Source organism: Peromyscus maniculatus, chromosome 2 (genome assembly GCF_049852395.1).
Source record: "Peromyscus maniculatus bairdii isolate BWxNUB_F1_BW_parent chromosome 2, HU_Pman_BW_mat_3.1, whole genome shotgun sequence".
NCBI classification, from domain to species: Eukaryota; Metazoa; Chordata; class Mammalia; order Rodentia; family Cricetidae; genus Peromyscus; species Peromyscus maniculatus.
In genome coordinates, this window is record NC_134853.1 from 66841701 (window position 1) to 66855289 (window position 13589).

Below are 13589 nucleotides of genomic sequence, written 5' to 3' on the forward strand. Positions count from 1 at the left end.
CAAGACAAAATGACCCAGATCTTCAAAAACCAACACTCATTTATTGAGTGCTTAATGGCAGGCACTGTTGGACACAGGTCTGAATAAAACAGCATCACTGTGACATGGTATTGTATGCAATTGGAGCTGGGTCTGGTAGCCACAGACATGTAATTCCAGCTACTTGAGAGGCTGAGGCAGGAGGATCACCAAGCTAAAGACCTGCCTGGATAACAGAGTGAGTTCAAAGTCAGCCTGAGCAATCTGGTGGGGTCTGTTTCAAGATAAAAGGTAAGAAGAAGACTGTAGATGTAGTTCAATGGTAGGGTACTTGGCTACAGTGCTTAAGGTTCTAAGATAAATCCCCAGTATCAGGAGGAGAAAAATTAGTGTAGCAAATTACCACTCTCCCTAGTTTAGAAACTTGAAACAAACAAACAAACAAACAAACAAACAAAAAATACTGCTTATTTTCTTATGTTTTTATGGACAGGGATTCAAGAATCCTTATCTCTCTCTCTCTCTCTCTCTCTCTCTCTCTCTCTCTCTCTCTCTCTCTCTCTGTGTGTGTGTGTGTGTGTGTGTGTGTGTGTGAGAGAGAGAGAGAGAGAGAGAGAGAGAGAGAGAGAGAGAGAGAGAGAGACTCTCCTTGTTTATGAGGTTTTTAAATTATTTTATTTTATATGTATGGGTGCTTCCTGGTGAAATTATTAAAGCCACTCCACATAGTTAAAAGGGAGGTTTATTTTGTGGGGTAACTCACAAGTGAAGGGATAGGTTACAGGGTCTGGGAAAGGTGTGGCACAGTCCGGCGGTGTTCTCTGGAGAACTCTGCTCAGTCTACCTCCAGTGTCCAGGGTCCAGGAACCAAGAGAGCCAGCGCATCCGGATCTTAGGTCTTCAGGGTCCTCTCTCGGCTCTGCCTTGTAGGCGTGACAGTTACCGAAGCCTCAATGGGAGTTGGAACTTCCATGTCAAAGCTGGAATGGCTACCCACTACATCTCCCCCTTTTGTCTAAGTAAGAAGGTTCTAACCTAATACAAGACTATATACAAAGAATGGTTATCAAATATTGTCCAGGAGTAATGAGGGATAATGACCTAGATAAGATGGAACTACAACCAATGTGAACAATATCAAGCAATGATATAGATATGATAGAAGAAAAGGATAGATCATTGAATCTACTTTTAAAGAGCAACTTGTTTAAAATGTTTTACATTGCTATGGATTTTAGTTTATTGATACAAGTTTAAACTTAATTTTGTTATACTGTATATATCTCTATATATCTATATATATATATTCTCGTTTGAGGTATTATGTTCATGTAACTCATTTAAATTGCAATGGATAATTAAGAAATACAGATTAATAATTAGTCTTCTATAATGGTCAAACTTACAGTCATGTTGTTTTCTAGGTATACATAGATATAATTCAATTAGGTAGATAATCTTCAAACACTTCAAAGACCTACAGATATGGCATTTAAAATGTTTTAAAAATTTAGACTTTCTGGACAATGAGACATGTCTGCTCCTGGCAGCACTGATTTACTTCAGAGAGGAGGATGGGCATCGAAGACACTCCATATTGAGTTTATCTTCACCTTGGTAAAAATAGCCATTTGGGCAAGAAACTGTTCTTGCCTAGACTGCTTGATCAACTGAACATACAGGACCCATAGGAAGGTGACCACTGATCTTTGCTTGGGGAAATGGTTCTTCAGGTTCCTGCTTCGCAGAGCAAACTGCCAGACATTCTACAGGACACAGAGAGAAATGACTCAGAGACTCTAGGCCTGTGGGCTAAAGACAGATGCCCCAACTTTACAAAGGAACACTAGGTGACTGTCCAGGCTGCCACCTGTCTCTGTCTATCCTGCAAGACTCCCAAAAGTTGCTTGCATCCTTCTCCCATTTCTCAGGTAATAGTATATCCTTCTGGGGTCTTTGATGTAGTTGAAGACTAGATAGTTATAATCTCCTCAGTTATGATAAAAGATAAGTTAGATATAAAACCTTAGACTCACAAATATAAGATAGATAGGATATCTTCTTTAATATTGTAACTGTAATTCTTGCTTGATAATTGTTTTGTTATATCTAATTTTACTATGTTAAAGTTAAAATCTTCCTTTTTGAAAAAAAAGAAAAAAGAGGAAGTGCTGTGGATGATTGATTGATTAAAAAAAAACATTGATTGGCCAGTAGCCAGGCAGGAAGTATAGGCGGGACTAGCAGAGAGGAGAATTGAGAGAACAGGAAGGCGGAGAGGAGGAGAGGCCAGCGTCTAGGGAGCATCATGTAGAGGCAGCAGGTAAAGCCACGGAACACGTGGCGACATATAGATTTAACAGAAATGGGCTGAGTATAAGAGTAAGAGCTAGACAATGGTAGGCCTGAGCTAATGGCCGAGCAGTTTAAATAATATAAGCATCTGTATGTTTATTTTATAAGTGGGCTACGGGACTGCTGGGGCTTGGCGGGACTGGAGAGAAAAACTCTAGCTACAGGTGTTTTGCCTTTATGCCCATCTATGCACCACATCCATGCCTGGTACCTAGGAGGCCAGAGAGGGCATCAGAGCCCCTGGAACTGGAGTTGCAGATGGTTGTGAGCCACCATGTGGGTGCTGGGCATGGAACTTGGGTCCTCTGGAAGAGCAGCCAGTGCTCTTACCCCTCCAGGCAGCTCTCCAGCTGCCATGTAAGGTCTTCATTAGTTATCTTCCTGGTTACTGCAGCAAAGTACCCGACGAAAGCAACTCAAGGGAGATTTGTTTGGCTCCCCTGACAAGGTGCAGTCCATTACAGTAGGGACCTCATGGGGGCAGGAGCGTGAGGCAGCTGGTCACACTGTATCCTTCTCCGCCAAGAGACCGGGAGAGGCTCATCTAGAGAGAGGGCCCAGCTGTAAAGAGCGCTCCCATTCTTGCAGAGGACCCAGGGTGGGTTCCCAGCGCCCACACAGCAGCTAGGGGAAATTAAGAATCACCATGGAAACATACCTCTCTCGAGTGTGTTAATGAGGGCGCTTCCAGAAAGCGTTTAACGGAACGCAGAAGACCCACTCTGAAAGTGGGCGCCGTTCCACGACCTGGAGCTCCAGACTGAATGAAAAAGCTGAATATCAGTATTCATATCTGCGGCTGCTTCTTTTTTAGTTTTTAATTTATTTTTATTTCACGTGTGAGAGTATTTGGTCTGCATGCATGTGTGCTTGCTGCGTCTTGCCAGGTGCCCTCATCAGACCCCTTTGGAGCCAGAGTAAACCACGCGGTGTGGGTGCAGAGAATACCTCATATCCTCTTCAAGAGCAGGAGGCACTCAACCGCGAAGCCAGCTCTCCAGCCCATAGGCTTTATCTCTTCAAGGACACGGTGTCAAAAAATGTTCTCAGACGGTGAGAAGCTGGGGAGATGAAGTTAGAAGAGTGCTCGCTGCAGAAGCCTGAGGACCTCAGTTCAGTCCCCAGAACTCAAATAAAAAACCAGGATTGATGGCACATGCCTGTGATCCCGGCCCTGGGGAGGCTGACCGGAGGTTCCCTGGGACTTCCTGGCCTGTGAGTCTGGCTGAATTGGTGAGCTTCAGGTTCAGTGAGAGGCCTTTCTCAAAAAATAACGTAGAGAGTTACAGAGGAAGACACCCAAAGTAGATCTCTGGTCTACACACACGTACACATGCACTCATGCACGCATGGGTGGAAGTATTTGGAACCCACCACAGAAAGGATATTACATGTTGCTATGTATTAAAAGAAAGACTCACTAAGAAAAATTGAGGGGAGGAAAGTTATATGGGCATCCAAGAGCGCTGACATTAGAATAGCCAGTGCAGCCGGGCGGTGGTGGCACACGCCTTTAATCCCAGCACTCGGGAGGCAGAGGCAGGCAGGCAGATCTCTGTGAGTTCGAGGCCAGCCTGGTCTCCAAAGCAAGTTCCAGGAAAGGCACAAAGCTACACAGAGAAACCCTGTCTCGGAAAAAAAAAAAAAAATAGCCAATGCAACCGGGCGGTGGTGGCGCATGCCTTTAATCCCAGCGCTAGGGAGGCAGAGGCAGGCAGACCTCTGTGAGTTCGAGGCTAGCCTGTTCTACAGAATGAGACCCAGGATAGGCACCAAAACTACACAGAGAAACCCTGTCTCCAAAACCAAACCAAACCAACAATAACAATAACAAAAGAATATCCAGTGCAGATATCCTGAGGTGGAAGGGTGTTTGACGTATTGAAAGAAAATCAGAGGCCACGGGGATGAGTAGTTGGCTATTTGGTCACAGGTCACTTGGGCCTTGGGGTAGATTCATTAGAAAAAGAAAAAAAAGGGGGGGGCACCAAATGATATGGAAAGTCAGTGAAAACATTTAGAAATGAATACTGGCTTCTGGGTTTTGTGAGGCACCTCCACTAAAGAGGCAAGCATGATCAATGGATGATGGGGTTCTGGACCAGCCTGGGAACAATGGAGGTGGCAGAAACGGTTAGAATCTGGCTGTGGTTTTATTGTTGTTTCAAGACAGTTCTTCCTATGTATCCCAGCCTGGCCCGGAATTCACTATGTAGGCCAGGCAGGGCCTGGACTCAGAATTCTCCTGCTTTTATGTGCTGGGATCACAGGCTTCTGCATGTCCACCATGCCCAGTGAAATCTGAATATGTTTTTAAGATAAAACTGAGGATTTGTGGATGTATTGGATATGGATTGTGAGACCATTAGGATTTCAAAGTGTTTAGTCCAAGACAGTAAAGACTGCATGATGGTGGGGTCACATGGGATCAGGAGACAAATCAGTTTGCTTCGGACATTGTGAGTTTGAGACACCTATTAAACAACCGTGTGGAGACACTGAGTAAAGAGAGTAAAGCATCCAAGGCTGAAGCTCGGGGAAGAGGTTTAGGCTAACACAGATACAGGAGTCAAGATAGATAGCTGTAGCTCAGGGAACCCCTCAGAAGGGGAGGAAGGCTTGTAGGAACAAGAAGGGTCGAGGACATCACCAGAACATGGCCCATAGAATCAACTAAGCAGGGCTCCTAGGGGCTCACAGACTGAAGTGACAATCATGGACCCTGTCAGAGCTAGGTCCTCTGCATATACATTGTGGTTGTCTAGCTTGGTGTTCTTGTGTCTCCTAACAGTGGGAATGGTAGGTGTCTCTGACTCTTTTGCTTGCTCTTGGGACCCTTTTTCTCCTACTGGGTCACCTTGTCCAGCCTTGATGTGAGGGTTTGTGCCCAGCCTTACTGTAATTTGTTATGCTGTGTTTTGTTGATATCCCTGGGAGGCCTGCTCTGTTCTGAAGGGAAGTGGGGAAGGAGTGGATGTGGGGGAGAGGAAAGGTTGGGGGTGGGGTGGGAACTGGGAGGAGTGGAGGGAGGGGAAACTGGAGTCTGATGTATTGTGTGAGAGAAGAATGAGAAAACAGAAAATTTTAAAAAAATGTAGATTTTACTTATTTTGAGTGTATGTTGTGCACATCTGTGCTGAAGCCAGGGGATGTCACAGGGGTCCTGCCCACATTCTGCCTTTTCCTCTTGAGACAGGGTGCCTCACTGGACCTGGAAGTAGGTTATGGACTGGCAAACTCCAGCAATGCCCCTGTCTACACCGCTCACATCACTGGGGTGACAGGCACATGGGTGCTAGGATCTGAATCCAGGTCCTCATGCTTTGGCAGCATGCACTTTTACTTACCGAGACATCTCTTCAGCCCTGTAGATGGCATTTGAAGTTATGAAGAGAGAAAGACCTGTAAATAAAGAAAAAAAAAATCTATCAATAAAGAAAAAAAGTGTCCTTGAAGCCAAATTTGTTTTAGGAATTTCAAAACAGGAGCTGAGGGCTAGAAGACTAGCTTAGTGTTAGAACACGTGTGTACAAGACCTTGGATTTGAGCCTAGTAGCAACAGCTTAAGTTAGAAATTATGAAATGACCACTGGCTTTAACAACAGGGATGGGGGTGGCTGGGAGGACAGTCCTTTATAAGATGGGTGATGGGATATTTGGACATTGCTGAGATACATGTGCTCCTAGACGAGAGGCAGGGCTGGATATCATGTGGGGGGAAGTCCCCTAAAGCTCAAGAGAGAGGCTTCAGCCAGGGCTTGTCACAGCCAACATGATGTTAGCGAGGGCTGGGGGAGGTATCAAGATGGCCAATTCACCTGATTTCATGTTTACTCAGAGCCACACATCTAAATTGTTGATGCTTTTATTGTTGAGACGGGGTCTCATTCTACAGTCCAGGCTGGTCTGAACTTACTACGTACACCTGGCTGGCATGGAACTTGCAGAGATCCTCTTGTGTCTGTCTCACAAATGCTGAGATTATGGGCATGAGCCATTGTGCCTGGCTAGACCTTTGATGTTATTGTCAAATAAGGTTACGCATGTAGCCTTTTGGATTTGTGTTGTCCAGAATGCTTAACTATATAACCTTGTTCCTTCCAATATTAATTTATCAAGTCCAAGAAATGGCAGTGGTCTGGACCTTATTCAACCTGAGTTGGAGCGGATGAAGGCGATGAAAGCTTGGTGATGAGGGAACAAAAGAAGCCGTGAGCAAGGTCCTTAGGAACGAGTGTCTTTTGGCCCTGGCTGCCTGTGCATCGTGTCTGGTTCCCACCCAACGCAAAAGCGCCCCTAAGTGCTGGGTAAAAGGCAAACCAGAGCAGAGGAACTCTTGCTCCACATCGATTTGCTCTGCATACTGTGAGCCCCCAAAAGCCAGCTGAGAATGTTGCAGCTCAAATGTGGGATTACAGTGCCACCCCATGGCCATGTGTGGTTATCTCAGGACCATCCTCAGGACTGAACTGGCAAGACACACAGTACCTCACACAGGTCTCAATTCATTTTCTTTTCTTTTCTTTCTTTCTTTCTTTTTTTGTTTTTTTTTTTTTTGTTTTTTTGTTTTTTTTTGTTTTTTGAGACAGGGTTTCTCTGTAGCTTTGGAGTCTGTCCTCGACTAGCTTTGTAGACCAGGCTGGCCTCAAACTCCGCTTGCCTCTGCCTCCCCAGTGCTGGGATTACAGGTGTGCGCCACCACCACCTGGCCTCAATTCCTCATTTTCAAGAACTGATCTCTATAGATGCAATCCAGTCAACTGGAGACTCAGGAGCCTTCTAGGGTCATGGATAGAAGAGCACTTGCCTAGCATGCACAAAGCGCTGGCCCTAATCCTCAGCCTTAGGAAGTGGAGGCAGGAGGAAAAGAAGTTTGATTTTAGCTTCATATAGTAAATACAATACCAGACTTAGATTTAAAAAAAAAAAGAGCTGGAAGTGGTGGTGCTCACCTTTAGTACCAGCACTCAGAAGGCAATGGCAGGCAGATCTCTTGAGTTCCAGGACAGCCAAGGCTGTATAATGAGACCTTGCTCCAATACCACCCACCCCTGAAAAGGCTGACTCCTAAGTAATTCTTAATCACACTCATATAGTCCCTTCAAAACTAGCCTTCAGACTGGCTTGTACAGGAGGCCTTCTTGAAGTGCCCCAGGAGGCAATGGCCTTTCCTGCTGTTCACACACACAAGGAAATGGTACTGTTTAACAAGTTTTTATTAAGAGATAGACAGGTAGACAGAGAATGCAACAGAAATGTCTGGAAACTGAGGGGTATGCACATACACTAAAGGCTTCTTTTGGACTAGGGTGGCTCCTTGGACCCAGGATTACATCTCCAGGCCCTCTCCTTGGGGGGCAGGCCTGGGGTTTAAGTCAACGTTCTCATTCTAACCCCCAGAGGGGTCTCTGAGATGGAGGACCTCCCTTCAGCATTCTGTCCATGCCTCTGCTTGCCCAGCTGAGTTGGCACGGAGGACAAGCCCCAGGGGCACTTGCACAGCAGGGGAGCGGAATGGAGATAAGGCATATGGTGAGGAAAAGAGAGATGAGCGGAAGGACATCATGGACGCAGGTGAAGGGGCCCTCCCAAGGGCAGCTCCATTTTTCCTCCACCTGAGATTACTATTGGATTGAGGCATCAGAGTGAGGCAGAATGTAACATCCACCCCAATCCTTAATCCCAGAGCCCTGAATGCCAGCAGGAAGCTCTGAAAAAGCCTGAGTCAGTGAGTCAAGCTTGTGATAGGTGTTCAAACGTGACTGGCCCCTTGGTATAGATGTAAGGACCCTCTCTGGATGGATGTGAGTGCATAGTCTTACAGTACATACAAATCTTAGCATTTCTATGTGTCTCATTTGCTCCCAAAGAGCTGTGTCTGGATGTATAACTATGTATGTCCTTCCTCATACAGCAGGAACTTAATATCTGCATGGTGTATGCTGCTGTCTGTGCACATGAGTTCCAGCAAGTAGATGAATGTGGTCCCGCTCGCTCCTGTCCATCCACAGGTCTTCCTCAGTCCTGGCTGGTCAGGGGTCTTGGCCAAAGAGGTAGGTGGTGAGTTCAAGCCGGAGGCACCGGGCATAGGAGCGAAGCGTATAGAAGAGGGTGAGGAAGTCCTGGGTGCTGAAGACAGTGTCAGCCAGTGCAAAGGCCAAGGTAGACGGAATGACACCTCGGCCATACTCCACCATCCATGTGTTCGGCCCCCACTCCACAGCCGTTGCCTCCCCAGGCCCATGCACAACTGTTTCTCCTGGGGGACAGACAGGAAACAATCTCATGAGGAGCCCAGCTCTGCCCTGGCCTTCTACCAATGCATTTCCCTGGCCTATGCACCATCTGTGTAGAGGCGGGAATAAAAAGACAGTTTTAAGAAAGGAAAAAACTCTACTCCACAGGCCTGGCTGTCCAATCAGAGGGGAGAGAGAGACCAAAACACGCCCACTCCTAAATATCTATGGCATTACCTGGCCCATGTCCTCTCTTCGGGGAGACTCTGGAGGGCTACCCCACCCAGCTACAGGCTAATATATAGACGCCATAGCCATAGGCATCTGTATTCCCAAGCCTCACGCCTATCAAGTGGAATGTTGCTAACCCCTGAGCTGGGCTAATTTGACGGGGGGGGGGGGGGGGGGGGGGGGCGTGGCTACAAGGTTTGCCAGGCTTTTCTGAGAAACATAGCTGTTCAATCACCAAGCTTAATCATTAGCCTTACACTGGCAAGTTCAAACCTCTTCTTTCCTTTGAAATGGCTGCAGAGGTCCATTTAAAAAAAATAACAGGGGCTGGAGAGAGGCTCAGTGGTTAAGAGCACTTGGCTGCTCTTCCAGAGGACCCAGCTGCCACATGATGGTTCTCAGTTTGTAACTCCAGCCTCAGGGATCAGATGCCCTCTTCTGGCCTTTGAAGGCACCAGGCACTGAAGTGGTGCACAGACATACAAGTTGGCAAAACACCCATATGCATACAAGTAAATAAAAATTTTAAAAACAACAAAAAACCCCCAAAACCCCCAAACCGTCTCACCGATTTAAAAAGAAGGATGGGAAACGGAATGTCTGCCTTAACTTTCGGGCATGGGCATGAGTAGTATCTCCCAAACAATGGCTGGAATAATAACCCTGTAAAACAGACTGGTAAAAATCAGCTCCCTCTGGGCAGTGGCGCACGCCTTTAATCCCAGCATTCGGGAGGCAGAGGCAGGTGGATCTCTGTGAGTTAGAGGCCAGCCTGGGCTACAGCGTGAGTTCCAGGAAAGGCAGAAAGCTACACAGAGAAACCCTGTTTCGAGGGGGGGGGGGGGAATCAGCCTCCTATGACCGGAAACTGCCTTGTTTTGTTTCCTTTTAACAAATGAAAGCGACAGCCCTACCCTAAACAGACACCTGTGGCTGACCAGAGTGAAGGAAAGAAAATCACTGGCTAGGCCTTCTCACACGCCCTTTCCACGCCTTAGGCCTTTTCCTACCTAGAGGGCGCCCCCTCGGACAGAACTTCCTAACTTACCTGGGTAGAAGACCTCACTTTTCGTGGTGCCCTCTCTCCACTGGTGGAAGGTGCCAGAGATGATGGTGTCAGAAATCTCAGCCCAATATCGTCCTGAGTGACAATAAAATAGACACCGCCCGTCAGGGTATCCTTGTCAACACACGGCCCAGCCAACCCTCAGAATGGAGGGCACTGACCCTCGAACAGCCCCAGCCTCCCAATCCGGCCCACCGCCAGCACTGACCCGAATGGCCACGGGAGCCCAGGGCGGTGCCGAAGAGCAGCACATACTCAGACAGCGAGGCGTGCAGAAGACACATGGCGCCCATCCAGCCGCCCGCGTTCACAAACACCCACTGCAGCTCCTCATCCGGCAGCACGTGGCCTGGGTGCAGCCTCCGCAGCTCCACGATCAGCCGAGAGAAGGCCAGCTCATGGTCCAGTCCTGATGCAAAGAGGAGTGGCGTGGGTGAGACCAGCTCCGGTCGGGGCTCGGCGGGGGACGGCGCCCCCGGGAAACGCAGCTCGGCTCACCCGGCCCACCCCGCTCCCCGCTCTCACCCGCTCACCAGAGTACTGCCGAGCAAGCTGCGCGATCTCTTCTCGCTGGAAGACGAAGCTCTGCGTCCCCAGCCACAGCCAGACCGCCTGGGTCAGCACCGCGGCAACAGCCAGAAATAGGGCGATCCATGCCCACCGCCGGCCCACGGCCCACTGCATCCCGGCGGGCAGCCTGGCACCACCAGCGCAGGACACAGCTAGGATCTCAGGTTATGCACATACAGACTCAAAAACCGCTGCCTCCCGTCGCCCCAGCCACCATGGTACGGCTCGCCCGGGCCAATCGGAACGTCCCGGGTACCTAGCACCGCCCTCTGGGTTGAACCATTTTATAACGGGGAGCGCTTAGGTTGGGTGGCACGGTCCATACCAGAGGTGAGGGGGCGGGGCCGACCCTCCGGGCTGCCGCCCTGGAGCGTTCAGCCCTGGTGTTCCCTAGCCCCACTCTCTGCGGAGAAGAGCTGGAGGAAGACCCAGAATGGACTGACCCACCTGGGCTGGCGATCCCAGAAGTAGAGCTTTCTAGAACTCGTGACTGCTAGTGCAGAAGCGAGGAGGAGATAGGAGGAGGAGACAGTGCTCCTGGGAAAAGCCTTCCGGAGGTGGGGACATCGTCAGTGTCCTATGAGAGAAGGGCATTGCAGCTGATGGGAATCATTGCAAGAGTCGAAGAGGGAAGGGGCGATATCTGTCTGTCTGTCTGTCTGTCTGCCTATAGAGAGGGACTCACTATGTAGCCTTAGCTGGCCTGGAACTTGCTATGTAAACTAGGCTGACCTTGAACTCACTGAGAGCCTCCTGCCCCTGCCTTTCTAGTGCAGGGATTAAAGGCGTGCGCCACCATGCTTGTTTACCATGGTGTTTTCTCTGAGCCTACAGTTTATTCTATGTCCTGAGGCACAAAAAATGTGAACGGCCTTGTGGGGGGGGGGGGGAGAAAATCCTGTGCCTTTGAGTGACACCAGGAGGGACTAAGGGGATGAGAATGACAACTATCTCCTCCTCCTGCTCCTCCTCCTCCTCCTCCTCCTTCTTTTTTGGTTTTTTGAGACAGGGTTTCTCTGTGTAGCTTTGGAGCCTGGCCTGGAACTCACTCTGTAGCCTAGGCTGGCCTCGAACTCACAGAGATCCGCCTGCCTTTGCCTCCCGAGTGCTGGGATTAAAGGCGTGCGCCGCCACCCGGCTGACAACCATCTTCTAATGTCACAGCCGAAATCCTGGATCTGGGAGGGAGAGGACCAGATAGGCCCTGTCTGGACCATTCTCCTCTTCCCCCATGAAAAGGATCTGGAAAGAGAAAGGAGAGGCATGAGCATGTTCCTGAAGGGTATCTAGAGTTAGTTGGCATGCTCTAGGGAGTGGCCGTGAAGCACTGGTACTCCTCAGTAAACGCAGAGCCACAGTCTGTCACGGGAAGCCAGCTGATGGGGTAGAAAGTGCGTCCCCTTTCCCTGCCCTCATTCTCTGCTGTGCTCGGAGCAGCCACTGGACTGGCAGAACTCGTATTTCCGTCCCTGCTCTCTGCCCTCTACCCAAGGGCCTCTTCAGATTCCAGACTGAGGGTTCTAGGGCAGAGATCAATGACCAATGACCTGATTCTTGCAGCTCACTGCCAGTGTGCCTGGCTCTGCGTAGCCTGCAGAAATGGAATGGCGATACGTACCTATAATACCAGCAGTCAGGAGCTGGAAGCAGGGAGATTAGGGATCCAAACTCATGCTTTCACATAGTTCAAGGTCAGTCTGGGAGACATAGGACCCTGTCTCACAAAAAAGGGAAAACAACAACTCCAAAAAAGCTTCCTTCAAACAAAACCCAACTCTCTTAAGGAAATACCTCTGGGGGCCCCGGAGAGATGGCTCAGTGGTTAAGAGCACTTGTTGTTCCTGCAGAGGATCCAGGTTCAATTCCCAGCACCGACATGGTGTCTCACAACCACCTGTAACTTCAGTTCTGGGATGCACAGGCATGAATGTTAGCAAAACACTCACACACATAAAATAAAAAAATCCTAAGAAGAGAAAATACATACGATGCCTTCCAGGTAGAAGCTGAAACTACCTGACAGTCTAGAGATCCCCAGATTTTTTATATTTATTTATTTCCCCCTTTGTCTGATTGTTTATTTGCGACAGGGTCTCTTTTAAGTAGTTTTGGCTACCTAGAACTCTCTTTGTAGACCAGGTTACTCACAGAGATCCACCTGTCTCTGTCTTCTAAACCCTGGTGTGTACCACCTTGTCTGGCTTGTTGTTTGTTTTTGAGACTGGCTTCACTATATTGGTCAGGATAGTCTAGAACTCGTGGCTCAGATGATCTTCTGACTAGATTCTAGAGTAGGCAAATGCACCATTGTGCTGCCTGATATAAGTGTGTGTGTGTCTCTGTGTGTGTGTGTGTGTGTGTGTGCATATATATATATGTTTCACTTTCTTTTCATTTACTTTATTTATTTATAGATTGGGTCTTGCTATGTAGAACTGTGCAGGCTGTACTCCAACTTGTAAGTTTATTGTTTCTGTCTCCAGAGTGCTGGAATTAGAGGTGTACACCACCACTACCCCACACTCCAGTACTTGGCTCTTTTTTCCCAAGCCTGTTTCTGCTGATGATGACGGAGGTATGGTTACAGTGAAGCACTCACACCCGCAGGCAGTCCTGAAGGTCCAGGCCCCCCTCACCTCCCCACCAAACAAGCTTACTTCTTCACTACAGCCACCCAGCAGGTGACTCAGGTCATGGTGAGGCCAGGATGTTACCGTTCTTTGCACAGGGTCGTCTCTGTGCTCCACATAGAATCGAGGTGTCGGGCACATAGCTAAGATGTTTGGTGAAAAGTGTCTTCTGGACACGACAGGGCCATGGCACTCACGGACTCACTGCTGCTGTGGTGACCTGCACAAAACGCGAGATCTGACCCATCAATATTTCATACGGGGGTGGGGGAAGGGCTCAGGAGGCTCCACCCTCCCAGAGGGACTATTGGCAGTGAAAGGTCGCTGGAGGGAGGAGTGACCTTTAGTGGTGTAGTTGAAACGTTGCCCATGTTCCAATAAATACCCTCCCCTATGCACAGGCAAGCAACCCTAACTAATCTCAGTGGGTACAAAAAAAAAAAAAAAAAGACGTGGAAGTAGGGGAGGCTGACTGGGAAGAAAGGTTTCAGCGGGTGACCAAAAGTCATTATATACGTGTGC

At 48.6% G+C, this 13589-nt stretch overlaps 1 protein-coding gene across 3 annotated transcripts; it reads right to left on the reverse strand.

Annotated features, from left to right (window-relative positions):
- Positions 1-7532: 7532 nt before the first annotated feature.
- Positions 7533-13564, reverse strand: Sigmar1 (sigma non-opioid intracellular receptor 1). 3 transcript variants are annotated; one of them, XM_076564058.1, is made up of 7 exons: positions 12056-13564; positions 11487-11679; positions 10885-11014; positions 10401-10564; positions 10076-10276; positions 9850-9942; positions 7533-8593 (listed from the first exon to the last, which is right to left on the reverse strand). In XM_076564058.1, the coding sequence occupies exons 4-7, from the start codon at positions 10549-10551 to the stop codon at positions 8367-8369; spliced, it is 672 nt and encodes a 223-aa protein (XP_076420173.1). In that variant the 5' UTR covers positions 10552-10564; positions 10885-11014; positions 11487-11679; positions 12056-13564; the 3' UTR covers positions 7533-8366. The 3 variants fall into 3 exon arrangements, with proteins under 3 accessions (XP_076420173.1, XP_076420172.1, XP_076420171.1); XM_076564057.1 differs by having other exon boundaries at positions 11487-12345; positions 13095-13288; XM_076564056.1 differs by having other exon boundaries at positions 11516-13288.
- Positions 13565-13589: the final 25 nt, after the last annotated feature.

Bases quoted from the DNA above. Each gene is read 5' to 3' on its own strand.
- Sigmar1 (XM_076564058.1), bottom strand. From the start codon at position 10,551: ATGCAGTGGGCCGTGGGCCGGCGGTGGGCATGGATCGCCCTATTTCTG. The intron at 9,943-10,075 runs GTCAGTGCTGGC...ATTGTCACTCAG, and splicing joins GGGCTCCCGTGGCCATTCGG to GACGATATTGGGCTGAGATT. The intron at 8,594-9,849 runs GTAAGTTAGGAA...TCTGTCCCCCAG, and splicing joins AAGTGAGGTCTTCTACCCAG to GAGAAACAGTTGTGCATGGG.